The sequence below is a fragment of the Tympanuchus pallidicinctus genome, unplaced genomic scaffold, assembly GCF_026119805.1.
Source record: "Tympanuchus pallidicinctus isolate F22 unplaced genomic scaffold, pur_lepc_1.0 scaffold1, whole genome shotgun sequence".
Taxonomy (NCBI): domain Eukaryota; kingdom Metazoa; phylum Chordata; class Aves; order Galliformes; family Phasianidae; genus Tympanuchus; species Tympanuchus pallidicinctus.
Window position 1 is genome coordinate 38,778,448 of NW_026294618.1, and position 22,853 is coordinate 38,801,300.

The 22,853-nt window shown below is 51.7% G+C and overlaps 2 protein-coding genes across 2 annotated transcripts in view; one reads left to right on the forward strand and one right to left on the reverse strand.

The window, feature by feature from the left end:
- Positions 1-1,526: 1,526 nt before the first annotated feature.
- The window catches only part of FAXC (failed axon connections homolog, metaxin like GST domain containing), a 251,953-nt gene continuing 230,626 nt past the window's right edge, over positions 1,527-22,853 (reverse strand). Inside the window, exon 7 of the transcript XR_008207963.1 lies at positions 1,527-1,538. The gene's annotated coding sequence lies outside the window, so the exon portion shown is untranslated. The remainder of the gene's footprint in view (positions 1,539-22,853) is intronic.
- On the forward strand, positions 16,002-18,247 carry POU3F2 (POU class 3 homeobox 2). Its single transcript, XM_052687578.1, has one exon. It carries the CDS (start codon positions 16,083-16,085, stop codon positions 17,358-17,360), a length of 1,278 nt encoding a protein of 425 aa, XP_052543538.1. The 5' UTR covers positions 16,002-16,082; the 3' UTR covers positions 17,361-18,247.

Here is a 22,853-nt window from a genome sequence, read left to right on the forward strand (position 1 = left end):
ATTCATTGCTGGGCCTGTTTCAACTACATTGTATTACAGCTCGAAGTCAAGGCTTCAGCCTCCAAGGGCAACATTTTCCTAAGGAGTCAAGCATAACATAATTGGTCCACAGAGGTTCCTATCAAGAAAAGTATCAAGAAGATTATTGAGACATTTCATCTAGCTATTATATTTATGAAAATAAGGAGAAAGTAGAGAATGGAACTAATGGCTAATCAAGTTTATTAGATAAGACAGCGGCCAAAGGAGAGAGAGCAAGGAGTCAGAATTAAAGCTGAAAAGAAGATATTTCCTGAGAAGGAAAGGTAGCCTTAGTCACGGTTCGAGTAATCACAAAGGTTACTCTCAGCTCTAGAGAAGAGATGTCAAGTGAGCCACGACTGCTGGAAATGTAGATTTTCTGTAGTCATACAAAAAGCTCTCGGTGTGATTTAGGTATAGAAAAAAGGTGAGATGTTCAAAGGGTTATATGCTTGAAGCAGTACATAGGGAAACAGGAAGAGAGAGGAGAAGGTCAGCTGAAATCTTAATTCATTTTATCCTTTAAAGGAGTAGAGTGAATTCTCTTTCATGGAATATTTTGGGACAACTTAAGGAAGAACATTAAGGATCCAAATAATCATTGTAATGGATATACCCGGGAGTCTGCATTTGATACAGCTTAGCAAGAGATGCTGGTGAGGGCAGGCTTAGCAGAAGGACAAAAGCATGTATGAACTTTTGTTGGTTCCTGTCTTGAGCATCCAGCCAATACAATGCTGTTTGGCTTTCATTGCACAGCTGGAGCCATGCAATAGCACAGCTGCCATCACATCCACCAAGGACAAGGGAAACCAGGAAGACCCTGTATAGACTGAGACAGCCCATACTAGTAACAAGAATACAAAAACAAAACTGTTGCAGATCAGAGATTCAGGGCACAACCATCCTAGGCGCTCTAAATAAAGGTTCAAAAACTAAAATAAAAAGTACCATACTGTATAGTTTATACCTCAAATAGCAAAAAAGTGGGAATGATTCTGCTCTTCATCTTTCTGAAAGACTCTGGATCGATCAAGAACAAATAAGTAGGCAGGCTATTCCATGCTGAGCTGAGGAGTAATGTGCAAAAAAGAGTTTTTTTCATGATTGACTCAACCCAACAATAGTGTTATCATTCCTTCTAACCTTCTAGGCTAAAAGAAGACCAGATATCTCTCCCGCTTCTAAAATTTCTGCCTTGCTTGCCTGCTTGGCAGAAGTTAGGCAGTCACATATTCTTGACCAGCTTCTGCCACTCTCCAGCCAATGGCAAACACTTTTCCTGTTGTAAAGCAAAAACGAGCGATCCAATGGCTGCCATTGAATAGCCAGCAGTAACAGCATGTGTTCTTCAGGAAGCCTCATAATTTCCCTGTTGCTAGAAAGGAAAAGAGTTGCTGAATAGAAGAGCTGTTTTTCTACTGGCAAGTGATACCCATATGCCAATTTTCAGAAAGTCTGAAAATTAACACTAGCCTGTTGTGCAGTATTAGAGGCTTTTTTTCCCCCTTTCTAATCTGAGCGTTAGATGTTTTCACATTCTTGCCAACGAATCTCCTAGAAAACTAAAAGTGATCTACATCCAGATTAAAGCTAGCAGTGAAAAGTGGCACTCATCCATTGACATGATCCAAAGACACCATAACACATAATCGCACTTTTAATGTACAATAAAACAATACTTCACACATTTATGGAGTGGAATAAAACCAATCTATTACTGGTGCCTTTTAGTTTGGCTTAGTTTTCTCCAGAAATGATGACTTAATAACAAAGCCCTCCTCTCAGAAAGCATGCAGGCCTGAATTAGAACTGTGAAACTGAATTTATGAAATAACCTTGGCAGTAAATAATAGCACACCTCAAACTGGGATTCATCACACACCTGTGTGGTGGGGAAGTGAAGTCAGCCCCATCACACAGAGTATCAATCACTCCCAGAATGCAAATTCAGTGAGATACGGAAAGATTACTTTGCATAACCTATGGAAAGTAGTTGAATCAATGTAATAAAAGCTTCAGCACAGCATTGTACAACCTGCAAGTATCCTTAAGAATGCACTTTTTTCATCATTTTGCATATGAACAGAAGCCCTGCAAGCAGATGGATGTAGTAGCTTGTAGCTGTGGACATGGTAAGCTTTATTCAGAAATTTATCCAAAGGTTTCAGTTCCAAGTATTGATTTTCTGGTCAGGAGGAGAAGCCTTGAGGGCAGCACTAACAACCCCAGGGCCTTCACTAAGAGTAGGACTTCCTATGTGTATGCCCAGTACTCAGCTTCTTCCCAGTGCTGGCTCAGCCTGCGAGACACAGCCTGGCTGCACATGTCTGTCTCCAGCTGGGGATGTTGCTCTGGAAATGGCCCCAGGGACAGAGGTGGTTGTGGTCAGTCAGCCTTAATGTCCCTTGCTTCTGGGTGGCCCGTGAGGCCAGCAGCAAAATAATCAAGCCTTTTATTACAGAAGGCAAATGCTACAGCCAGAGGTAGACGGACTGTTTGATTTTTCCTACACTACATAACGCTTCAGTCCTATTTACTGCACATACAGTCTTCTATTTACTCTGTTATTTAGTAAAATTGTGTATCACAGCAAAGTCCTGTATCATGTATATTGCAAGTGATTTCTGACACCAGGAAGCCTTAGAAAAAGAGATGCATATAAAATGCTTGGGGAAAAAATGAAAGTCTCTTTTTCATTCTTATATATTTTACAGTCATCAAAGAGGTATAAAACACATATACATAAAAACATAAATCTTAAAGCTCATTTCATATGCTTTTTATATATTAAACACAACTGTTTACCTTCAGTTTCTTACTTTATTCCTTTTGAGAAGAGATTAATGTAAAAAAGTTTTTAAATGAGCCATTCCGCTGCTACTTCTTTTCTACTGCACTATTTATTACCACTTTGAGACTGCAGAAAAGAAAAAGGATGCAAATGGCATTTTATTCCATAAGTCTGTGGGTCAAAGTCAGCTTCCTACAGCACTGATCAGATTTTCTTTTTTTAATTTTGGCAAGAGATAGATATAACCCATCTTCATAGTAGATTTTGGAATATAATCCTTGTTATCCCAGCCCATCTACACCTGTCAGCATACAGCTTTCAATTTTTCTTTGCTTGTCATTTCTTCTTCTTCTTTTTTCTTTTTTTTTTTTAATACTCGTGCATACAATCCCCACCCTCACTGATGTGTAACACATCAGGGTAAAAGACAGTAAACTTGTTTTGCCTGCATAAACACTTTAAAGCAAACTGTATTTACTTTTACGAGGGTCTCTTTTTACTAAAAGGAAAAAAACAAAAACAAAAACATTGGGAACAGTTAAAATGTTATGTTTAACACTGACTTAGTATTTAGCTTTTTACAGCACCCAATCCCAAACAGCTTGCTGAAGAATCAGTGGGGGGGAACAAGCCCTCTTCCAGCATACTAGAGAAATCAGAGCTGGGTGGCAGCTCTGAAGGGCCGGGCAGCCCTGAGGATCTGGGTCCTATGCTCACACCCACAGCTCAGAGAGCTCAACGCAGGACGCCCATAGGTCTTGATTCAGCAAAAATTTCCAGGCAGGCTGAATGCAGGGCACATCAGATATCCTGCACCGTGCACCTGCTGGAAATGAGGCACGTACCTACATCTTGTGAGGAGCATCGCTTTCGTTGCTATTACATCTTCATTTGCGCAGGGGAGTGGGGGAGGATGTGGAGGCTGCACCACAGAGCACAACGGGAATGCTTATAAAATTTGTCATTCCTCCACAATAATTCTTTTTCTCTGTCTTACGTGGAATAATCATTTGAAATTTGTTTCTAGATAATTAATTTTGGAAATGCTCTCTATTACAGTTGAGCAGATTGCAGCATGTTCTGCAGGTACTGCAGGAGCTCAGGTTGTGTTGTGTAAGGATGGAGGTAGAGGAGCTGTAGGTAGAGTAGGGAGAATGCACTTCTGTAAGATTATTTTTTAAATGTGAATGAACCAACCTACCTAATTTTCCCCAATACAGAAACAGCTCATCTCTGCTTAAGAATTAGTAGGTGCAGAACAGTCTGATCAATATTCAGTGTGCAACCAAGACTTTTGCCTTTGCTGTGTCCTTGCTGGAAATTATTAAGCATATAAGGCAAGGGGAAAAAAAAAGACTGTTCCCAAGAGTTATGCTCACTCTACCCACCTCAGATTGTCATTTTAGAGCTTGACAGAAAGGGGAGTTGGAGAAGTGGAAACACTCAGATCTGTTCTGCACCCACGGGCTTGGTGGGCCATTGGAAACTTCTGCAGATTTCTGGCATCCTTATGTCTCAGAGGCTTGACAGGGAACAACAGAACATGGGTTGGTGTCCATGGCTCATCTGCATGTGGAAGTCTGGGAACATCCAGTGAGGAGAACTCAACACTGCATTGCACAGAGCTGTTCTGAATTCTCAGCTATGAAGAAGTGCGAAGATGATGGTTCCTTTCACTCCCAGCCAAAGAAAAAATGGCTACAATGAGATTCAGCCCTGGTAAGTAACAGAACAGATTTCCTGAGCTGGGGAGGGGTGATGATGTTCAACAATGAATGAAACATTTCACACTCATTATGAGGGAGACTTTGGGATGAAAACTCATTATTATTTCTTGTTACTATGTGCAAATAAAACCTTTTTTAAAAACATTTGGCCATTTAATCAAACTTTCCACAAGTGGTCACTCTACTTTAGATGCCCAGCAGTGGTCAGCTGGGGCCAGCTGTGTGATAGCATGCATTATCTGGAGGAGAAACTTAACTATGGCATGGTATGACTTTTGAAGGCTCAATTATTGAACCTCTTTAACTCACAGACAGATGAAATTCAGTAGGAGAAGTTTATTATTTATTTTAAAATAAGTGTATTTCTGCAGGGGGAACCACATCCTTCACTCACAATTAGCTCTATGGCACTGTTTGCTTGAACTAATGGCACCTAGTGGCAGTAGTAGGCTGGTATACTTTATGCAGTGCTTCTAGAGGTGTGTGGGAACATAGGCAAGGCTGGTGGGTGTGCTGTTACTCACAGGTCAGAACATCACTGATGAAAGAGGCACCCATGGGTCCTGTCCTGGGTCCTGCAGTGAGCTATGAGCCCTTGGCGTCACTCCATCCCCTTCCAGCCTCATACATCAGCCTCCAATGCTCTTCTTGTTCTCATAAACTCACCCAGTCCCTAGCCCACCTCTTCCTTTCTGTTCTTTTCCCCCATCTGAAACCTTTCCCCATCTTTCTACATTTTTCTGATACTTTCCAGTTCTCTTTATTCCACCATCATTCCATAAAAATGGAACATACATAAACCACAAGAGAGAGATCCCTATTGCAGTTCCCTTCCCCAGAAACACAGAAATATAAAATAAGCACAGATAGAGATTGCAGGGAAATCCTCACCTAATCCACTGTCTTCAGGTCTCTTCTCCATCCGTGATCTGGTCATGATCTGTTGAAGGGAGAGGCTGAAGCATAGTAATTGCATATGTAGGCTGAGGGGACTGTGTGTGGCAAAGACTAAAGAAGCATCTATCTGTTAACAAACATTTTCAGAAACATTAGAATCTGGCTTAAGGCACCTCCCTGCCCTTCAGAATTCCAAGTTGCTGTTTGAGAGTGTGCTGTGCTATATCTTCCCAAAGAAATAACTGCAATTTTGAGGATGTTCAGATATATCATTTTCCCTTAATTTCATTCACTGAAATGACCAAGGCACCAAATTGAGTGCTTCCAGGATAGTTTGCTTTGAGACAGAGACTAGATGGGGAAAAAAATATAATGTTTCATTGTTAGAAGTCTGTCAGGGCTATAAACAATGCTGCCAGTCCCAATCATTAAGAAACTACAAATCAAGCCATGCACAAAAAGCCTCACAGATTAGCTGTAAAACCAGGATTTTTCAAATAACAGTAAAAGCAGGTGCCTGCATTTGCCTGTTCAGGTGGTTTAGCTTTCCCACTATATCGTCAAGTCTCCCTTTGCAAACTTTGCAACTTTGCAAACTTTAAGAGCTTCTGCTCTGAAATGAAGGATGGGTTGCTTATATTTTCACTTGTCTCCTGGATCTTGCTCTGGCTGAAAACATCGAGCACTGAAACAGTCAAATCGAGACAGATGGCAAAGCTAAATAAGCAAGAGGAAGCAGAATTTCATGATGAAAAACATCAAGGAATTTATCTATAGGTGATAGCAACAGGGTGTCTTTCATGCTCCTGGTATCTCTTACAATAAAATTCAAGCCAATGAATCTAGATTCCGTGGTTAGTTATGTGCAGCTTCTGATAAGGTTTCATGGCATGACAAAGTATGTGATTTAGAAATACCAGTGCTCAGGATGGCAAGAGTAATGCTCTACTTCTTACCTTGCTCTTCCTCCTCTGTTGAAGCTCGCCTATTTTCTTATCTGAAGCTGTGGTAAGAAAGCTGCAGTGCTCCTAAGCAGGCAGATGCCCCCAGCAAGTCCCAGCCAAGTCTGAGGGCTTGCACAACCACAGGGATCACGGCTGAGCCAGCAGCTCCTAGAAGCACTGCCTGTGTCTGGTCACCCTATAAGACTGGGCATCATGGTCCAAGTGCTTGCGTGCAGACACAAGCAGGCTGGAGGCCCGGTGGAGAGATAGCACTTGGTAGCACCTGCAGTGGGACACCTAGTGTTCATAGAAAGACAGAATCATTAAGGTTGGAAAACACCTCTAAGATCTCCTAGTCCACCCACCCCCACCATGCCCACTAACCACATCTCTCATTGCCACATCCACACGCTTCTTGAACACCTCCAGGGACAGTGACTCTACTACCTCCCTGGGCAGCCCATGCCAGTGCCTCACTCCGTGAGAAGAAATTCCTTGTGTTATCCAGCCTGAACCTCCCCTGACACAACTTGAGGTTGCCTCTCATCTTGTGTTATTGCAGCTCAGCGGGGGGGACCTGGAGGTGACTACATACTACTAGCTTAGAGCTGCAAGAAATGCTATTCCAACCAGGGCAGACATCCTGGCCAGCCTTTGCATTTTAACCTTACTCCCCCTGCCCTCATTTGAAGCAAGATGACCTAGGGCAGGAAAGAGCAAGCAGGGGCTGAAGAGAGTTTTTCTATCCCTGCTCATGAAATGAAGCTTTATCTGTCTGCCCTCAGATGCTTCCAATACCAAATTGCTCTTAGTGGCAGGGGACTGCAGACAGACACCTGCTGTGTGCCACCATCCCGTTCTCACCTCCTGCTCACTGTCACGCTAATTGTTACGGGCTCTTTTGCCCACTGACTTTTTGCAGAATGTGAACTCTGCAGAACATATTAAGTGCTGACCTGTTAGCCAGAGGAGCCACTGAGAGAAAAAAGAGGCACAAAAAGGCAATGAGACACTCCTTCCTCTACTCCACATTCCAGCAGCTTCCAGAAGAGTTTCCTGAGCGCACAGCTGACCCACCCAGCCCACTGTCTCAGCTGCACACCCACATTCAATGTGGGCATGCTCCTGACACATGCCAAACTTCCAAGGGCAAACACTGCATGGAACAGCTAGCACTGCCAGCAAGGCCTGGGCCAGTGCTCTGACAGTGATAAACCTGGCTGGATGGGCACAGAGATGGAGAGAGAGATGCAAAATGTGCAGGGCAAGAATCCCACCTCTCCTTTTCTAAAGGAGGAGGGGCATTTCAAAGTAAGCATCAGGCACCCGTTGTTAGCGCTAAAGGGAAAATCTTTCCCCTGGATCCACGGGGCAGGTCTGAGATAAGCAGCTGGAGTGATAAGTTATCTCTGTGCAATTCGGGAAATATAGATGCTTCAGATGCTAATGGTGTGTCAGCAGGGAAACAGGCGCACAGCAGACTTGGGTTAAGTAATCCTAGGAAGGTGTTTATTCATGTATAACGTGTGCAGAGAAGGTGACCCCCTGCCTTGCTCCTGGCTGCCCAGAGGAACAGCTTATGCCCAAAAAGTAAGCCCAGAGAAGTCAAGCGGAAAGGCAGCACCGGGCAGGGAGCGATCCTGGGCTTGACAGCCCCTGTCCACAGGGGCACGAAGGAGTCCTGGCGTGTCCACTGCACAGGGCTGGATGGGCTGCAGCTGCCACGTTCCTGCAGACATTTGTCCAACCAATTTTCAAATCCTCCCACTGCCACTCCAGGCAATCTATTCTCATGCTTCCCATCTTTCTATTAGAAAGCTGTTCTTAATGTCTCATCTAAATCGTAAGTCAGTTTTAAAAATGACAAGCACGGCTAAAAGTTTCAAGATTTTTCCCAATAATAAATGTGGGTTTCATTTTATTTCTCTGTTGGTCGCTGCACATTTAGGGAAACGTCAAATTACTTTTTAAAGTGTCCCTCCAGAATTGTGATGTATAGAAACCGTATTTTTTACTTCTCACAAGAGCTGAGGTTGTCATTTAATTACATAAATCCAGGAGCAGGAGAATTCAGGAAAAAAAAAGTTGCACCAAACTCCTGTGAGAGAAGCCAGCACTTAATTCAGCTGTGAACGGTTTTCTTGGTTGATCTGCGTGCCTCAAATCAACACTGCCCAAAAACACTCTGATGTGACACAATGTCAGGTAGAAGGGACATCTCACCTGCAAGTAACAGAAAAGAAATATTGCACGTGTGGGAGAGATGCATTCTAATGTATGTGCATGCTATTCCTTTGCTTACTTGCCATCCAAGCTCATTCTAATTATCCCAATCCACTGAGCATTTCCACTAGGCATCTTGCAAGAGCCCACCAAAATAAAGTTAAAGGCAGTGAAAAGAGTTCCTTCCTCCCTTATCAGAGATGAACCTGCAGAAAACTGCAACTTTTCTCCAGTGCTACAACCCAGAAGTAACCGCACTGACACTCTGCTCTGAGCCTTTCAAAAGAGCAGAACGTGGTTACTCACCGGCCCCAACACAAACACTGAAACACAATGAAAACACAAATAGGAGCTCTGATCTTTTAGGTAAACAGAAACAGATACGAAGGAAAAGTATACTGCCTCAGATTTCTAGATACATACGCTCGGCACGGAGCAGTCTCTGGAGGGACCGCATGCAAAATGTAGATCCTCAAAGTCTGCTATTTATCACAGACAATGACTGGTTTTTTAACTAGGGTGTCAATAGTTTTGGGAAAGGAAAGGGAAGGGAAGGGAAGGGAAGGGAAGGGAAGGGAAGGGAAGGGAAGGGAAGGGAAGGGAAGGGAAGGGAAGGGAAGGGAAGGGAAGGGAAGGGAAGGGAAGGGAAGGGAAGGGAAGGGAAGGGAAGGGAAGGGAAGGGAAGGGAAGGGAAGGGAAGGGAAGGGAAGGGAAGATGTTTTCTAGAAATGGAACAACAATTAATATTCCGCTTTCCTCATTTTCAACAGAAGTGAATAAGGACCTCTCCCAAAATAAAGTATGAGCAGTGGTTTGTGATCAGGGTTTTTTGGAATGTTTACTGGATGCATGTGTTGATTTAGTGTAAAAGATGGCTGTAAGAAAAAAAAAAAGAAAATACTATAGGAGGTGTACAAGCAGCCATGCAGAAACAACCAGGGGGTGGTACCCAGAACAGCTCTGAGCTTCTTTAGAGCAGTCTGGCCCAACTCTGATGTACTGGTCCATGGGCTATGAGATAGCAATGACTGTCTCCATGGAATAAAGGACCAACACAAGGACCTGAAGGCTGCAGAAAGACCTCATTTCCTAGAGGAGAGTGGGTTGTGGATCTGGGGCAGGGAGAGCACAGTGGCTTCTGGGACCATTGGTGCCAAATGAAGAAGCTTCTGCCAGCTCAGGAGATCCCTCACCGCCATCCTCACCACACATCCCAACGCATGCCAGACAGACAAAGGCACTGTGCCTAGTTTTGCTGCTGCTCCTTAGGTTCTGGTACGAACTGACGAGTCCAACATATAAATTCCATCATCTTTTAACTTTTTGTGATGTATAACATTGGACAGCTCTGTCTAAGACAATCCATCACCAACTAGTCCTGTTGACATTTTGGATTCTCCTCCTGACCTTGTCCTTTCAGCACAGGCATAATCGTGCTTATGATAATTTTATTCCCAGTTAGGCATCTATTTTGCACACCTTTGAGCTACAGAATCACTAAGAAGCCGTCCTCTGTGCAGCTGCTGAAACAAGGCACCTTGAGCCAAGTTCTGCTGAAGCGCAGCCTGTGGGGTGGCAGCAAATAGAAGTGGGTGAACAGCTCTGTGAGCACATGCAAGCAGGTGAGCTCTCTTTCATCGCATTTGCTGCCGACTGTAGTGCAGGTGCCATCTCAGCAGTGGCTGTATGTTTGCACTGCAGACATTGAGGGAGGGGGTCTGCACAGCCAGAGCCTCATCACACCAAGGGTCTGGTAGGGAAGGGAGGTGAACCCAGGCTGGTTCCAGCTGCCATGCTGAGTGCTCTTGTTGCAGTAAGAGAGCTTGAGATTTGGGAGTTATCACCCATTTGTCCATGCACATATACTACCATGGGGCTTTCAGGGTGGTTTATTTTAGATAAGCAGCGCTCACAATTACCTAGGGTGATGGGCAAATCTTTTCTTTTGAAGAATTGACTGTTCAGTGTCACTTTAGCAGGAATATACAATTATGATGGTACATGAATTATTTGAGCTGTTCCCAAGAAGACTGATTGCCTTTCACAGGCTGTGTGGGAGCAGCACAGAAATCTCGGCTAGTTGAGTTGGCAGCCCTGAACAGCAATCAACAGCCTCAGCTATGGGTTCACCTCTACCACACTTGAGCCAAAGACGCTGTCCATCCTGTTCTGCAAACAGGAGAGTGATTCAGCTCATTAAAAAGCATTGGATTAAGTAGAGTGTGAGAATGTGTGCAGGGTTGCAAATATTTAAAACTACCCTTAAACTCTGAGCTGTATCTCAGAGCAGTGAAGAGAAAGGGACATCCCATCACATCCATGTCTGCAGTTTCAGGGAAGAAGCTGTTATGTGTTCTCCTGTCAATACAAAATTATTGGCCCAATTGCTTGGTTATTGAACAGAATAGGCTGCAGTGTGGACACCTGCAAGTGTGCTTTGGGTGTGGGTGAGGACTACAGCTTCACAGAATCACCTTCTCTGCCCTCTTCTCCATGCAAGTGTTGGGGGACCTCACTGTAACCAGGGATGAAAACAGCCTCCCAAAGCAGCTGTTGTCAGACTGGGAGGAGTGGCAAACGGGGGGGCTTCAAAGGATAAGGGCTTCTGCTGCTCCCACAGTGTGCTGTTGTGCTGCTCAGGATCCTTTACGTGTGCTGTTGGGCTGTGTCTGGGCGGTGGTGGTTGTCACTGGGGCATGGACATTCTGCCGGAGCTGTGCTGCTGGAGATGCTGCAGCCCTGGACACCCCACGTGCAGCACACTCCTGCTGCCCTCAGTGCCCTTGCCTGCTGTCAGCCAGACTCTATTTGCCATCGTATTTAAATAAAACCTTTCTGCTGTTCATCAGAAAGATTCACTCACCTGAGAGCAGTAGCATCGGTCTGGTGAAGGAGAAGGGCCCAGCTGCACGGCCTATAGGTCTCCACAGCTGATGGAGCGCAGGGACAGCCCAGGAACGTGGCAGTTCCCTCCTGTCGCCACTGCCACCTCCTCACCGTGCACTTTCTGGATGCCATTACTGAACTTAGCACTGAACATCATTTGTTATCAACCACGTCCAGAGAGCGAGCACGAGACTAACAGGAGACACGGGTGTCTTAGACAGACACAGAAGCTCGCAGAGGAGCGGTAACAGCAATAATACAAACCGAGTCTCAATTGAGTTGAAAAAGCAATTATCTGGTACTAGGAAATGAAGTGGGAACAAGGCAACACTTTCTAATGCCACGATTCCTCTTCACAGCTCCTTCCATGTGGGCAGGGGGTTTCCTGCAGCCGGAATCCGCCCCTCTTGCCCAGCACTGCACCCCCCGCACAACCACTCGCATCCCACCCGGGGGGAAGGGGAGGGGGGGGGTTAGGGAGAAGCTTCCCCACCTCTTTTTCTTCCTTCATTCTTTTTATTTTTTTTTTCCCTTTCTTTCTTTTAGTCTTCCTTCTCTTTTCTTTTCTTTCTTTCTTTCTTTCTTTCTTTCTTTCTTTCTTTCTTTCTTTCTTTCTTTCTTTCTTTCTTTCTTTCTTTCTTTCTTTCTTTCTTTCTTTCTTTCTTTCTTTCTTTCTTTCTTTCTTTCTTTCTTTCTTTCTTTCCTTTTTGTTCCCTTTCTCTTGTTTTTCTTCTTTCTTTTTCCAATCTTCATTTTCTATTTTTTTTTTTTTATCACTTTTTTCTTTTCTTTTTTCCTTCTTTTTCTTTTCGTCGAATTTTCTTCTTTTTTTTTCCTTTCCTTTTTCTTTTTTTTCCTCCCCCTCCCCCCCCCCCCTTTTCCCCCCCTTTTCCACTTTTTCCCTATTTTTCCCTTTTCCTTCCCCCCCCCCCCCCTCTTTCTTCCCTAGTGCATAAGCCGCCGACACACCAGCTCAGCACCCTGCAACCCGACGCCCTGTAACCGAGCCTCCCGGCCCGCCGCCGGCACGGCCCCGCCGCTCACCCCCGTGTCCGCCCCCGGGCCCGGCCCCGGCACCCGTCGGGGCTCCCTACCCGGCTCCCGCTGCCAGCGAGCCCGGAGCCGGGAGGGGGGCGCAGGGGTCCCGGGGCCGCACCTCCCTCCCCCCACTCAGGGCCGCGACCCGGGGCCGGCCTAGAGCGCTCACCCCGCGCCGTCCACGGAGCGACCCCGTTCTTCCCGTTCTGCATTTTAATACCGAAATCTGGAAAAGGAAATTGTTTGATGTATGAGGAGACGTTATCTAATTAGGGCGTAAGAAATTTAATCTTTCCAGCAGGCAGGTCATATAATTAATGTTAATTTAACGCTCAAATTCGCAGTCATTAATTTTTATTCTCTTAAATGCGGTTTGGCAGGGCCCTGCTCCACGGGAACGCACTCGCTGGATGGAGGCGCACACGCGGTCCTCGGAGCGCACGGCCGCGGCCCTCCCGTCCCAACAGCGGCACAGCATCGCGTCTGCGCTATTAAAGGTTATAATTAGACGGTCCGTAGTTTGCATATCAGACCATTAGAATAATGCGCTTTGCTTTTCTTCCGACACGTAACGCTACAGCCTCTGCGAATGTTTGGCGATTCTGATAATTATCACCAAATTACCGCAAATGTTCTCTTCATTAAGGTGATTTCTCTCAAGCATTTTTAAAAACGTGAATAATGCATTAAGTGGTGCCTGGTAAAGTGGTTTTAAATAAAAGTTGTCAACTGCATTTCCAAAATGAGACCCAAAGAAAAAATACATATATATGTAACAACTGAGCGGGAGGAGACCAATTCCGCCCCGTGATTGGAAGGAGCGCTGCTATTTTCCCGTCTCAGATAAGGCACCGAACGGCCACAACCTTACTACGCCGGGAGCGGAGTTGCACGCACTGCGCGGAGGAGCAAAGTTGGAGCTTTTCCCTTCGCCGGGATGAGATGGGGACAGCGTCAGACAGACAGACAGATTGATTGGAAGAGATACTGACCTCTCTCCTTCAGCTGCAATCTAACTTCTCCTAGAAAAATAAAAAAAAAAAAACAAAACAAAACCAAAGCAGTACAGTGCGGTGCCCCCCTCCGCCGCCCCCTTCCCCTCCCCGAGCGCTCACTGCTACGTCTGCGCCCATCTCCGGAGCTGCACCGTCCCCTATTCACCGAGAGACTATAACGCGCCCCGCACCGCTCACCCCGCTCAGCCCCGCGCCTCCGCGCCCCTTCATCGCCGCCTGCCCCCGCCGCACTGTTTGCAAAGTTCAATAGCGAGGCAATAAAAAGCGCCGCTGCAAAATAAGAGTCTCTTGTAAAATTTAAGGGCTGCTCATTTGCATCGGGGGAGGTCGTCCATCCCGTCCTCTCCTCCCCCCCTCCTCCCCCCCTTTTGTCAGTATTTGGGTACCAAAAAGGGAAAGGAAAAAAAAAAAAAAAAAAAAAAAAAAGAAAGAAAGAAAGAAAGAAAAAGAAAAAAGAAAAAAAAAGAAAAGGGAGAAAGAGAGAGAGCAGCGATCCGGGAGCAGTGCCACGGCCGCCCTGTAGCGCAACTGTGCCCGAGGGAGAGGCCGTGGGGTCGGGCCGAGGCCGGGCCGGAGCTGGAGGCTCCCCGCAGAGTTCCGGGGCCGCCGCACCCCGAGCCCCGCGCCGCGCTCTTATTTTGGTTGGGCGCGGGTGGCGCTGCGGGGAGCGCGGAGAGATCGGACCGCGCTCCTCTGTTCGCTTTGGGGCTGCTGCTTTCGGCTTTTTTTTTTTTTCCCCATTCCCTCCTCTCTCTCCCCGTTCCTCCTCACTATAGCAACCACAGCCGGGCAGACAAAAATGCCCCCGGTGCGGACAATGGGCCGCCCTCTGTCCACCGCGCTCCTCTCCTCCTCCTCCAGGACCAAAGAAACTTCTCAGCCCCTCCCGCTCTGTCCGGGGCTGCAGGGCACGGACGGCCGGGGGGGGTTTGCGCTGCCTGTAAGCTCCGGGAGCGAAGCGCAGCTCCGCACCGACCGCGCCGGGCTGCGGCCCCGGGGCTCAGTGCGCAAAGCCGCGGGCGCATCGACCAGAACATATCGCCTACACTGATGGAATTTGTCTTTTTTTTTCCTCTTCTGCTTCTTCGCCACCCTCCCTCCCTCCCAAGGCCTCACACTCACCGCTCAGCACTTCGCCCCGTTCTTTTGGTACACGGCTCAGAGCGGTCCCGCGGCTGTCGGGGCCGCAGCGGCTGTGCCCGCACCGCGCTCACGGGCGGAGTGCACCGCCCCAGCGATGGGATGAGGGGCCGCGGGTGAAGGGAGAAGAGTCACATCCGTGAGCACAAACCATTCCATTCCCAGGGCTGAGCTCACACAGCGATGAACGAGAGGGATGGAGCAGCCGTGAGAGGAGAGGAGGCGCGGGAAGCGGTGGCCGTGAGCGCAAACTTTACGCAACTTTGCCTCAGTGTTACCGCTCTGCGCCCTTCTGCCGGGCAACCCGTGTTACCCATTCCCACCCTTTCGCTGTGGGTCCCTCAGCTGAACGTGTTCCTTACAGCCACCCGAGGAGAGGCGGTCCGGGCTCCCAGTCCCCCACACACGGCCCGCGGGAGCGGTTCCCACGAGAGCGCCTGGGCTGCGCTGGGCTTCGTGCGGCCCCGAACCGGTTCTGTCCCTGCGCAGGGCCCGGAGTCCGCTCACGCCCCACGAGCCGCGCGAGAGCCCGGGAGCAGCGGGGCCCCGCGGGCTCCGAGAAATGGGACGGCGCGTTCAGAGCCTGCAGGACCGTCGGAAATCCTTCCTCACGTCCGTGCCGCAGAGCGGTGCAGAAGCAGCCGCTGTGAGCAGGGAGCGGGGCAGAGCTGAATCAGAGCGCCGCAGTGTCCGCCTCAGCCCCCGCTGGCGAGGGGCTAGCGGACAGGCGGATCGGAGGGCCCGACGGGGCGGCGGTGGGGGGCGAGGAGCGCCGCCGAGGGGCTGCGCGCCGGGCCGGGCCGGTGAGGAGCGGCTGCAGGGAGCTTTCCCCGAGCCCCGCAGCATCGTTCCCCGTCCGCACGTCGGAGGGAGGCGAACGCAGCGGATAACGGCGACGGGGATGAAAGCGCGCCGAGCCCTGAGCGGGGCCCGCTCCGTCCCGCCTGGGGTCCCTCGCACCCCGCTGGGGGAGGTCGGGGTGCCGCCGCCGGGCGCGGAGCAACAGGAGCGGGTCGAGGGGCGGAGCCCCGAAAGGGGGGATCGGGACGGGGGGGGAAAGGAGCGTCGGCGCCCCCGCCCCTCCCCCTGCCCCGCCCTCGGCCCGTTCCCCTCGGCGCCGGGCGGTGGGGGGCGGGCCGGGGGCGGGGCTCGGACGCGGCGCTCGGCCAATGGGAGCCGGCGGCAGCGGCGGTCGCCGGGGGCGCCCCCGTCCGTCGGGCGGCGCGCAGCCAATGGGCGGCGGCGGCGGGGCGGGGCGGCCGCGCGTGCCTTCGCGGTGGGCCCCGCCGCCGCGCGGGCCGGGGGGGCGCGGGCGCCGCGCGGCGCCCGAGGCGCAAAAGTAGCTGTCAAATGCGCGGCGCCTTTAACCGGCGCGAGCAGAGCGGCGCGGCGAGTCATGGCGACCGCAGCCTCCAACCACTACAGCCTGCTCGCCTCCGGCTCGCCCATGGTGCACGCCGAGCCGCCCGGCGGCATGCAGCCCGGCGGCGGCTACCGCGACGCGGGCGCGCTGGTGCAGGCGGACTACGCGCTGCAGAGCAACGGGCACCCGCTGAGCCACGCTCACCAGTGGATCGCCGCGCTGTCCCACGGCGGCCCCGGCGGCGGCGGCGGAGGAGGGGGCGGCGGCGGCGGAGGGGGCGGCGGCGGCGGCGAGGCGCCCTGGGCGGCGGCGGGCGCGCTGGGCCCGCCCGACATCAAGCCGGCCGCGGTGCAGGCGGCCCCGCGCGGCGACGAGCTGCCGCCGCCGCAGCACCCGCCGCCGCCGGGCCGAGCGCCGCACCTGGTGCACCACGGCGGCGGCGGCGGCGGGCACCACGCGGCGTGGCGGGCGGGCGGCGCGGCGCACCTGCCGCCGGGCATGGCCGCGGCCAACGGCGCGGCGCAGGCGGGGCTGCTGTACCCGCAGCCGCCCGGCTTCACCGTCAACGGCATGTTGGGCGCCGCGCAGCCCGCCCTGCACCACCACGGCCTGCGTGACGCCCACGACGAAGCTCCCGGGCCGCCCGCGCCGCCGCACCACGGTGCCGAGCACCCGCACGGGCCGCACCCCGCGGGCGGAGGAGGGCCGGGGGCCGGCGGAGCGGCGGCGGCGGGAGGGCCGCACCACGAGGCGCACTCGGACGAGGACACGCCGACCTCGGACGACCTGGAGCAGTTCGCCAAGCAGTTCAAGCAACGGCGGATAAAGCTGGGATTTACCCAAGCGGACGTGGGGCTGGCGCTGGGCACGCTGTACGGCAACGTCTTCTCGCAGACCACCATCTGCCGCTTCGAGGCCCTGCAGCTCAGCTTCAAGAACATGTGCAAGCTGAAGCCTTTGTTGAACAAGTGGTTGGAGGAGGCGGACTCCTCCTCGGGCAGCCCCACCAGCATAGACAAGATCGCGGCGCAGGGCCGCAAGCGGAAAAAGCGCACCTCCATCGAGGTGAGCGTCAAGGGCGCGCTGGAGAGCCACTTCCTCAAGTGCCCCAAGCCCTCGGCGCAGGAGATCACCTCGCTGGCGGACAGCCTTCAGTTGGAGAAGGAGGTGGTGAGAGTGTGGTTTTGTAACAGGAGACAGAAGGAGAAGCGCATGACGCCGCCCGGGGGGACGCTGCCGGGCGCCGAGGACGTGTACGGGCCCAGCAGGGACACGCCGCCGCACCATGGGGTGCAGACCCCCGTGCAGTGACCTGGGCGCCCTCCCCCCACCCCTACTCCTCCTCCTCCTTCCCCCCGCCTTTCCGGCGTCCTCCTTTCGGTGTTGGGGTTGTTTTTTGTTTTTGTTTTTGTTTTTCTTTGTTTTTATTTTTCTCCTCTCTTTCAAAAAAAAAAAAAAATCGAGCAAAAAAAAAAAAAAAAAGAAAGATAAATAGGGAAAAAAATTAACAAAACAAAACAAACAAACAAAAAGCGAGCAGAAAAGCGAACGCGAATCCAAGCAGACAGAAAGCTCCGGTCGGGCGGCGGGTGCGGGCTGTGGCCGGGCCTTGAGGAGTGAGTACTGCGCCGGCCGGGCCGGGGGCGGCGGTGCTGGCGGGAGCGCGGCTGTGGGCATCCGCCCGTCGGGATGTGAGCAGGGAAAGGAAGGAGCCCTTGTCCCAGGCAGTATTGAGACGTAGTCATTTGCACTGCGAGGATATCGAAGTTTACAGAAATTCAGTGGGTTTCTTGCCCTCTTGACCCGATGTGGGGGATGAGGAGTACGTATATCGGTGTGTGTGTGTGCCGCCCGCACGCAGGCGTATGTATGTAGGATGTGCACACGGCCGTGCGGCGGAGCGGCTCCGGACCGTCCGCGGGGGCAGCGAGAGCTGGGCGAAGGGACGAAGCAAACTTCGTTTTCTGGCAGTGCGCGGCCGCGAAAGGGACCGCGACCCCGGCGAGAGGCTGCAGGGCCGGGAGGAAACACCTCGCGCCGCAGGGGCCGCCCCGAGAGAAGTACGGGGACGTTCGGTTCCCCCCTGCCACAGCCCTCCGCCTCGGCCCCCCCTCGCCTCCCCCCGGAGCGGCTCTACTCGCAGCCCGCGCTCCTTTCACCTTTGCTTCCCGTATTTATTATTTTTCCTTCCCCCTCCCCCCCCCCACCCTCCCCACTCTACCCCCTTTCCCCCATCCCCGGTCGGTTCGCAGCGTCATGTACGGAACGAAAGGAGCAGCTCCGCTCGGGCAGCCCTGTGTCTTTCACCGGGGAAAGGAGGGGGGGGGGGGGGGAGAAGGGTGAAATGAAGTGGAAAAAATGCCACTTTCAATTCGCCTCCCCCCTCCTCCCCCCACACCTCTCCCCAGTAACAGTTTTAAAGTGCATTTCGTGGCATTATCCTGATGGGAAACGGTTAACTTCCAAAAAGAGAGACAGAGAGAGAGAGAGAGAGAGAGAGAGAGGAACCCAGGGGGACGCAGCACACGACACAAAGCTCCGAGGAGAGGCGCGGAGCGGGCTGGGAGCAGCGCCGTGTGTGTGCTGCGCACCGCCATCCATAGACATGAGGGGAACTCTAAACTCCGGTAGTTACACGTTCATAACGGGGCCCTTTAGACGGGTGCTACATAGGCGAGGCGTTTTTGTAAGCTAAAAGTTTACTTAGATGAGTGTTGGACGGTGATGGAGAAAAAAACAATGAAGCGTTCTCTTGCAGAGATCATATAAATATTGCATTCAGCAGCCGAGGCGTTAGACCATGTTTCCCATTGTCTCTTCAAGCGCTGTGACATTTGTTTTTCTTTCTTCCTTCCTCCTTCCCTTTTTTCCCCCTTGGTCAGACAGTGATGGGTATCGAAGCGACGCACACTGAAGCCTTTTTCCCACTTTCCCAACGATGGTTACAGAGATGCGGGCACCGAGCTTTACTCTTTCCTTTCCTTTTCTTTTGGCCGTACCGAGCTGCTGGTTATTTATCGTGCTGGGGACTGGTGACTCCGAGCAGGGCCGGCCCGTGGCGCGGGGAGGACCCAACTTTCAGACCCACCGATCTGTGTGTAAGGTCAGAGAACGGCAACCAGGGCTGTTTGGGAAAAGCCTCAAACTCCACATAGGTTTACTTACAAAAAAAGAAAAGAAAAAAAAAAAAAAAAAAGAAAGAAAAAAGAAAAAAAAGGAAAAAAAAGTTACCACGCAAACCTTACCGCTCTGTATATATGTTTAATATTTGTCCTTCGAAATGCAGAAATAGTTTCAATGTTTTCTTTGTCTATTTTTCTTTTTTTTTTTTTTTTAAATGCTACCCAGGGAAATATTTTCATATCATTTTTAAGTGGCCTGCCTCAATGTATATTTATTTCTTTGAAAGCGAACAGGTTCTGGAAACTGTTTTTCTGTAGCTTTAAATGAGTAGGTGAACAAATCTATATGGGATGTAATTTTTTTTTTTTTCGGTCTCTTTACAAATACTTTGTTTTGGTACATTTGGATGTGCTTGTGGGGAAAAAAATAAAAACGCAGAGATCCTTATATATTTATGTTAAAGTAATATTTTATTATCTACATAAAACAGAAATGCACAATACCTTCATAGTTTGTTCGAATTATTGAAATCCCTTTTGTTTTATTTTGAAAGATAGCACAGATTGGCGTAGCTCTGAAATCGGGAGGGAGAACACCGCAGCGCTGTTAGCTCTGTGCGAGCACCGCCAGCCCTTTATAGCGCACGGAATTGGGGAAGCGGTTCCGTGGCCGCACCGAGCGCTGCCCTGTTCCAAGGGCGCGGGTTGCGGGAGCGGAGCACGGGGGTTGCGTTCCCCGCAGAGCCCCGCAGCGGCTCGGGCAGAGCGATGATGCTGTGCGGAGCGGTGCCGTCCTTCTCCGGCGCTGACATCCCGCTCCGTCGCGCTGCGGTGCTGGAGGAGGGCCGGGCCCGAGGCGAGAGGGCTCCGCTCTGCGCGGCCTTGGCAGAACGCAACACCCGACTCTCCTCCCCCGTGCCAAAGGAAAAAAAAAAAAAAAAAAAAGAGAGAGAGAAAAGGAAAGAAAGGGAGAAAAGGAGAAAAGAGAAAGCAAAGAGGAAAGGAAAGGAAAGGCGGAGCTTCTCCGTGGGGAGCGCCGCTGAGGCCGGGCCGCCGGGCCGGAGCGGGGCGGCTGCGTGATCCGGGGCCGGGTACCGAGTATCGGGGCCGTGCCGGTGGGTGCCGGCGGCAGCGGCAGCGTGTGGAGGAAGTGCTAGGGCCTTTGGGGCTCTGCTCTGCTTCGTAGGGCAAACGTGCTGTTCTCTCTCCCCCTTCCCGAGAGTTTCTCGGCTTATTAGATTTAATCATCTTTTCTAACTCCTAGTCAATATTACACTCATCCCGAACAGATTCAGCTAAATGATCTTATCAATAGTTTCGAAGCGAAGTGACAGAAAGAAGAAGTGTTTTGTGACCGCAGACGTGCTGACGGGTAAAATGTTTAAGCCGGGTATGGATTTGAAGTCCTTGGTCAATATCCCGCCGGGTCGGCTGCAGAACGCGGGCAGCCTCTGCCCTCTGCAGGACGCTTCGGGGGGCTCGGAGGGAGCCGTGCGTCTTTCCCAACGCTCACGTGTGGGGCGGGAAGGGGCTCGGTCAGCCCTGGGCGCGGGGCAGGCCCGAGGCCGCGGGGATGGACGCGGGGTGGCCGCTTTCGTGCCCGCCGGGCTGCTCCGTGCCCAGCTCGGCGTGTGCTGCCAAAGGAAGGCCGGCCCGTGTGGTTGCTTCCCTCTGCTTGATCTGAGGGAAAGAGAAGAGGGAAGAACCCACGGAGTGGTGGTGGTAGAGTGTGCTGTCTGCAGGTGGATGTCAAGGTGCGCGCAGCGAGCTAGGCTCGGCCACAGCCGTTCTGTTGGATGAGCACTGGCTCCTCGCCTCGCTCGCTCGAGTAGAGGCTGAATCGGTGTCCCGAAGCCCGTGAAGGAGCTCACGGCCCGGCCGGTAGCTCCCCGGGCCGGGCGGTGCTCTGCGCTGCCCTCGGCGGCTCCGCAGAGCCCCGACGGGGAGAGAGGCCGCTGCAGGGCCGCCCCTTCTCGTCGCTCTCGGTTTCTGCTTGCGGATGCTGAGGCCGAGCCCTCGCACAGCTCCGCTGAGGCTGCCTCAGTCTGTGGCCATCCTCACCCTCCTCCAGCCCCAGAAGTTGGCCCAAGCCACGCTGGGGGTGGGGGTTTATGGCTCTTTGTTGCGGCTGGGTTTGCGCGGGGCTGCGCGCTGCGGGAGGGCAGCGCCCGGGCACCCTCGGGCACGGGGCTGTGACCTGGAGCTGCTGCCCTCGGCCCGGCCCACGCGTGGGAAAGAGCCGCGGGTAGCAGCTGGGCGCGATGGCAGCCACTCGGACTCCAGGATGGGGCCTGGAGAACGCGGCCCTCCGCTGCCCCTCTGCCTGAGAGTGATTCGTTTCTGGTGTATTTGGGAAAAGGACTATGAGAGGCTCTGCTGCCGCTCCGGGCCCGATGCGAAAGGGAATAGAAAATACATTCGGAGGTGCGGGTGCTGTGCGGCTGCCGTCGGGGCTGAGAGATGCTCCGAGCAGCTCAGCGTTAAATCGCTCTCGGCCGGGCAGCTTTGCGCTTGGCCGCACTTTGAGGAGCGGGTGCCGTTCCGGGGAGAACGAGCTGAAGCAAAAAGGCAAAGCGTGGTTCAGCAGAAACAGTAAAATTAACAAAAGAACTTCCCAAACGCGAGACGCCAGGAAGGAGCCGGTTCTGCCCGAGCCGCGCAGCCCCGCAGCCCCGCAGCCCCGCGCCCTCCCGGAGCAGCCCCGGCGGGAGGCGGAGAGAGGCTCCCTCCGAAAGTCGGGGGCCGCTTTCGGCCCGACTCATTCATTAATTCCCCTTCCCTCCCCGATTCATTCATGTCTGCAGTCATTCATTGCCAAGTGTGCGGAGCCATCGGCCCCTCGGTCAGTAGGGGAGAGGCGCGCACGAGGATGGGGCTATTTATTTCCCTCCGCCTGCGGATTTCTAAGACATCCGAGCAGGCACAATCATTAAACTAATTTGTATTTGATTGTTTGGGCGGACGGGGGTGAATTTTATTGCACTGAGCATTCAGGCACGCACGCACCGCTGATTACCAGTATACATTAAATAAAGTTGTTTGTACACATTGTCTTACCACATATAGGCAGTCTTATTATTCTAATTACTCTAATTAGTGCATTGAAATGTTTTCTACTTGATTTGAGGAGACAGTGATTAGTTCTATTACTTCTTTTAACTCTTATTTCACGGCAAACTGTTGGCGCACGTTCCCATCCCTTTATTTTTCTCCTTAACAGCTCGCGGGCCGAGAGCACGATGAAAACACCGCGTCGGCGGGCGGGAGCGCTCCTCGATTTTCCCCATGTAAAAGCTGCCGTCTCTCGCAGATACACACGTATTTTTTATATTCTTATTTTTATTTCCCCTCCTCCTCCCCCCCTTCCCAACCCCCCCCCCCAAATAATTATTTCTACCCAAAGCGGCGCGTTTCTTCCCCCCAATTTCCCCTGCTTGGGCTTCGGTTGAAACATTCCTTTTCCACCCCATCCCACCCCCTCTTTTCTCTTTCCTTCTTTTTTTTTTTTTTTTTTTTTTTTTCCCTCCAACGAGGATATTTAGAAGGAGGTGTATTTTCAGCCAACCTATTCCACGAGATTCAAATTAACGTTACTATTAATTGATAAGATCTCTCCCTCAGCCACGTCCCTCCGATGGGGAATTGTAATTACAGCCATGTTCCCGCCTGAGCCCCTCTCCCC